The sequence below is a fragment of the Aulonocara sp. 'chitande type north' Nkhata Bay genome, linkage group LG18 (genome assembly GCF_057382095.1).
Source record: "Aulonocara sp. 'chitande type north' Nkhata Bay isolate Kocher_YH1m ecotype deep benthic linkage group LG18, A_spYH_male_GT1.1, whole genome shotgun sequence".
NCBI lineage: Eukaryota > Metazoa > Chordata > Actinopteri > Cichliformes > Cichlidae > Aulonocara > Aulonocara sp. 'chitande type north' Nkhata Bay.
In genome coordinates, this window is record NC_141361.1 from 2,489,759 (window position 1) to 2,495,791 (window position 6,033).

General features: G+C 40.0%; 1 protein-coding gene across 4 annotated transcripts in view; it reads right to left on the reverse strand.

Annotated features, from left to right (window-relative positions):
* Window positions 1-233: 233 nt before the first annotated feature.
* LOC147307613 (cytolytic toxin-alpha-like) overlaps window positions 234-6,033 on the reverse strand; it is a 22,465-nt gene continuing 16,665 nt past the window's right edge. For 3 of the 4 annotated variants that reach the window (XM_086271708.1, XM_086271707.1, XM_086271706.1), the window contains one exon: window positions 235-3,215. In XM_086271708.1, coding sequence (XP_086127834.1) covers window positions 790-3,215 — 2,426 coding nt within the window. In that variant the 3' untranslated portion in view covers window positions 235-789. Of the gene's footprint in view, window positions 3,216-6,033 lie in introns of all 4 variants that reach the window. The other variant, XM_086271709.1, reaches the window with a different exon arrangement.

Here is a 6,033-nt window from a genome sequence, read left to right on the forward strand (position 1 = left end):
CAATGATTCTAATAAAATAATGTGTAATGTAGTAAATGCACAGAGACTAAAGGAGCACAGCTTCACTGGAAACATTCAAACACTGTTACAAACAGCTGCAGTGAAGTTCTTCATGCTGCCTCACTGTCAGACATTAGAGGAAGATGCTGGAAGGGAGCGCCCTCTGCTGGGCTGCTGACCAAACTACAAGCACTGTGTTGAGTCACTGAGTGTAAATTTAAAAACTGTTTGAATAAATGTTTGAACTGTGAACAAACGCTGGCAGCACGAGTGCACAGGAAGTAAATGAGAATGAAGCTGTAAATGTGTAAATGGCACGTCTGAGTTAGTAAAACTACGTCTTCTCACACAGACGATAAAACAGCTGATAAACATTTACTCCGTTTTATGGTTCAACTGAATTACAGAAAAAATACAGGAAAGGAAACAAAAAGTAAAATTACACTTTTTAAATAAAAGCATAAAAATCAACACAATAAAAAGTCCATTAACATCAACATCAGGAGTCACTGAGAAAATAAACTTAATATTAGATCAAACGTAAAGAATATCAAAGAAGCTGAAAGTAAAAAGTAAAAAGTTGAACATTGTAAAGTCCAATAAAATATAATCACACTTCTATGTTAAAGATAAACCAGTTTAAAATGAGATCTTATCAGGAAGCAAACAGTGAATATGAGGTTTTTTACACGTGTCGTTTGTCTTCATCGACTGAGTTCAGATCTTTATCGTCTCAGTTCAAACTGGTCTCGACCTTTTCTTTGTTCTTCTTTGTGATCACATGAATGTTCAGTGAAGGAGTTTCTCTCCTTGCTCTATTTTAGCCATGAGCTCTGCTTTTTCTTTCATCCCCATCAGAGACTCAACTCGTCTCTTCCAGCCTGGTTTGCCCTCAGTTTTCTCTCCTTCAATAAGCATGTCGATGTGCTCTGGAATATATATCTCTTTAAGTCTGTTCAGACACTTGGCAGAGTTCTCCATTAGTTTCATCACTTCAGCCTGCAAAAGTTCATATTCAGCCTTCAGTTTGTCCACCAATCCCTGAACAGTCGTCTTCTCTTCTGTGGCTCTCTGGTATTTTTCTTCCAGCTCCTTTAGTGTTCTTTTCTCTTTAACGTCTTTATAGCCCCATTTGTACTTCTGATTAAAGTGTACATTCCAAATACATTTGCCTGGACACTGAGTACAGTATCCATCTGGTCCCATTGCTGTGCACTTTCTTTTATCTGCATCCTTTCGTATGGGACAGGGATAGTGACAGGTGACATGACATTGCTGACAGTTGGTGCTGTAGTTTCCAGTCCCAGAAATGTCCTCCTGAACAGGCTTTTTGACAGTAACTTCAATCTCAAAGGTCTCATTTCTCTTTATCTCTGCTTCATGTTCTTTAAGTTTATCACTCGTCTTGTTTATCTCCTCAAGCTTGGCTAACCCAAGTTTCACCTGCTTCAGCAGATTCTCAATTAAAACCTCGAGCTGCTTTCTTTCTCTGAGGAGCTCCTTTATGAGTGTCAAACTTTCTGTTGTTTTAATAGAAACTTGATTATCCGGCCCGACACCTGCTGAGGTCACTGCTCTGCATCTGAACACATACTCTGTGTTTGGCTTCAGATCTCTCACTGTGACTTCTTCAGCCTTTGCTTCTGTCTTCTGCTGCCATCCATCCTCTCCACTGACACAGTACTCAACAGAGTAGGAGGTGATGTTCTCTGCTCCAAATCTGGGTGGAGAAATCTTCAGTGTCACACTGTTGTGGTTTATGTCAGCTGCTGTCACAGTTTCAGGCTTTGAAGGAGGCTCAAAGTTCTCACTGACAGCAAATCCACCTTCATAAAGGTGGATGCTGGAACCTTCCTGGGTCTCATTAGTTAACCCCACTGTCAGGAACTTCATGTTCTTGTTCTCCTCGTTGGCCTCTGCAAAATCACTGAAGAGTTTTGCTTTCTTCCTCATTTCAGCTGTTACTTCTTTTGAGGCGTACCATTGTTCCTTCTCTACATCATGAGTGTGAGGATCTTGAAGGTCTGGGTTGGTTTTTCCTTTTAAGTATCTTGATAAAGCTGAGAGGTATGGTTCATCCTTTCCCAGAGAGGTGAAAACAAAACACACAACATGCTCTGCACTCAGACTTTCCTTGTACAGATCATTTTGAGACGAGATGATTTTGGTGTTTTTCATCATCCTGGTAAAAGACATTAAAGTGTAGATTTCTCTCTCTTTACAATCCATCCACTCGTTCAGGTTTTTGCTGCTGAAAGGTGAAGAATGTCTCTTCTTCAGGATCTCTGCAAGCTCAGCTTCCTCTTCTCCTCCTCCTCTGATTGATGGAAGCTTCTTGGCCAAAGTTTGTTGGAAATCCAGCTTGAACACAGAGCACATTTCTTTAAAAGTTTTCATTTTCTTATCAATCTGTGGGAACTCCTTTGCAATGCTGGTTCCCAGTACATCATTGGACCTCATTTCCAGCTCACTGACGTCCTCCAGGACTGTCTGTGCTTCTTGAACTAATCCTATACTGATCTGACGGACGAGTTTAGCAGCAGAAGAATCTAAAGCTGTCAGTGGCAGCAGCCAGACCTTCACTGGTACAGCTTTGTCTCCCAGTAATCCTGGCAGGCTTTGGTAGACTTCTACTGCACCTTGAAAGGTTATTGGTGGTTTTGGAAGACAGAAGTCTCCATAAAACCTGCAGGAGAATTTATGAACACTTTCTTTGTCCTTGTCTTCCATCTTCAGGGAACCTTCACCCTCTACAGAAAGTAAGGGAATCTTCTTGATGATCACCTTCAAGTTGCCCTGAACATCTTGATGATCTTCGTGTTCAGAAACTTCACGGTCAAACACAAAGAAAGCTTGTGCTCCATAAAGAATAGCTGTGACTACATGTGTTGCTAAGCCTTGATCAAAAACATATGGATGCTTCACGTTTCCTCTTCCAAGATGATTCATGGACAGCTCCTGGATCTTTGTGGTTGCCTTGTACTTCAGTGTTACTCTGGCCTGATTTCTGGAAGATTTACTATCATTCAGATATTTGGCAGATCCATCAACCTGAACCAGTCCACCCAGGAAACTTGCCTTCAGTGAAGCATCAACATTTAGAGCTGAAGATTTGTCTGAAATTGATTCAGATGCAACAATTTCAAACTCATTAGAGGCCTGCGGTCTTTCTCCAACATCTTTCATCAGGTCATCACGATCCCACAGAGTCATTCCTGTAAAAGAAGAAGGAAAAATATTACTACCAGGACTCCATCAATTAAATCACACTCTAAAATAAATGTTAAAAAATGATTTTAAAAAATGTGAATTTTAAAATAAATAAACAGAGCGGTGTCTTTCTATGAGCAAACTTGTCAAACTTTTGCTGTTGATTTTTTCATGACTTTGCTTGTTTTGTTTTTTCATCTCTTTTTGTGATATTCACCAAAATGAAATCAAAATAGTAAATGAAGCACAAATCTTTTGTTTGTCTGGATGAACCAGATTAACTGAGTTCTTTCAGATGAAGAGTTCAGGCTCTGCATCTGAGTTTTCAGTATTTAAGATAATGACAGTAATAATGTCAAAAATGGCAGCTTGGATTTTCGTGAGGGAAACGTTCTAATAACTAATTTAGTGACGCCACTGTCAAAAGACTGCATGTCACTGATCAGCCAATCAGTGACATGCAGTTGGTACTAAAAAAGTATCTGGTACCAGGTATTACCAGCTAATGATGAAATCGTAAAGACTGAGTCGACTCAAGCCAACCTGAGTAGCTCCAAATGTAAAAGCGCTCTAAGAGTTGGAGCGGGTTTCCAGGTGTTGCATCATGGCTGCCAACTTGTTTTAATAGTGATTGACTTTACTCATGAGGATCAGGGAAGATGTTCTTATCCTTATGTTAGCTTTAGGCCCTGTTAGTTGCACATTGATTACAGCAGTTAGTTAGAGCTTGTTTTTGTTGTTGTTGTTTTTTCTTTTACAAAAAGGCATAAATAGAAGTCAGAAGCAGGAATAATAAAACCTCGGCTGTTTCCACAGGACTTCAAACACTAATCTGCTAGAATCCAACAACTTCGAGCAAGCAGCAGGTTTTAATTCTGTTTGAAGGCTCAGTTTGAACCTTCTTTGAGAATTGTAAAAATAAAAATTAGCAGGACAAAGGAACAGTCCGGATCACTTTAACACAACTGGGTGCAGTTAAAACCACGAGGCAACCTGTGGAGCTGAAACTTGGAAATGTTAAACACTACAGTTCCTCTGGGTGCCACAAGGCTCCAAAAGGCAAAAGGGAGTCAGTCCCCAGAGTCATATGTGTATATGTATATATATAGATATATATGTATATATATACATATATATGTATATATACATACATATATACATACGTATCATACGTATATACATATATATATATGTATATACAGTGGGGCAAAAAAGTATTTAGTCAGCCACCGATTGTGCAAGTTCCCCCACTTAAAATGATGACAGAGGTCAGTAATTTGCACCAGAGGTACACTTCAACTGTGAGAGACAGAATGTGAAAAAAAAATCCATGAATTCACATGGTAGGATTTGTAAAGAATTTATTCGTAAATTAGGGTGGAAAATAAGTATTTGGTCACCTCAAACATGGAAAATCTCTGGCTCTCACAGACCTGTAACGTAGTGATGGGACGTTCTGTATCGAGGCTTCGGAGCGTGTGTCGAGTAATGGAGGGGGCGTTTCCGCGAAGCGCGTATCGAGGCTTGCTTCATTTATGGGAGGGGCTGAAAATGATGACGTCCGAAGCCTCGCTGCCCGGCTGTACCACGTGACTGGTTCATGAAGTGGTTCGAACTTAGCCGCGAGATATGACAGCGATATAAACCCCTCAGACTTCATTCAAAATGTGGGTGTTTGATGGAGAGTTGCGGTTAGAGAGAGTTTGGAGACCGTTTGGAGGTTTATGAGAGTGAGGAGAGAAGGTCAGGAGAGAATGGAGCCAGCTAAGAAGAGGAGGATGTCCTCCCCTGTGTGGGAACATTTTGATTTTATTCCTCCCAACAAGGTATGTAAATTTCTACAGAAGATGTATTTTCATGATACTGATGGTGCAATACAATTTATGTTGAGCTGTCTTGACTTTTGTACAAGGTGAAGTGTTTGCTATGTGCCAGGGAGCTGGGATATAACAACAACATCCATGCTTAGGCACTACAGAGCTTTGCATGAGAATAAGAGGAACACCGATTGTGGAGCAAGACCAGGTGAGCCATCAAATGTCATGATAATATAGCATGCAGTAATGTTACTAAATGATATAACAATATTATACAACTGTAATAAGTTACGTGTGTGATATTTATATTTGTGCTTTGTCTTTATTGTCTTTCCTCAGGAGAACAATCTCAAATAGATGAAGACCTGGTTAGCATGGTGATTGAGGACTCCCAGCCATTTAGCATTGTGGAGGACAAAGGATTCAAAAGATTTGTTAAATCATTAAATCCTAGCTATGTTCTCCCCACTAAAAAGGTCATAAAAGCAGTGAAAATTTAGTTTTTACAGAATAAAATGTGAACAGGCAGGACTGAGGCTCAAAGCCTCAGTGTGTAGCTGTCCATACCTCAACGTTACAAAAGCACAACTACTGTCCACACCCCAACCACACCTCACCTCACAGTAAATGATCATTTCCATTTTAAGCATTTCCAAATAATCATTTCCCATACTGCCAGTATAAATATACACAGTATACTGCCATCACTACAATATACATGTGTTACACACTCCTTTTGTTGTTGACATTTACAGGCTGTGTGCAAAATGCCACACTCTTCAAATTCATGCCAGCTATTATTTTTACATCCAGTAGGTGTCCTACTAGAGCAAATGAAGCTTCATGAAGCTTCACGTTGGGGTGAACCAATTGGATGAAAAGCTTCAGTGCTTCATGGGGCTTCATCTGCCCATCACTACTGTAACGTCTTCTGTAAGAAGCTTTTCTGTCCCCCACTCGTTACCTGTATGAATGGCACCTGTTTGAACTCAACATCTGTATAAAA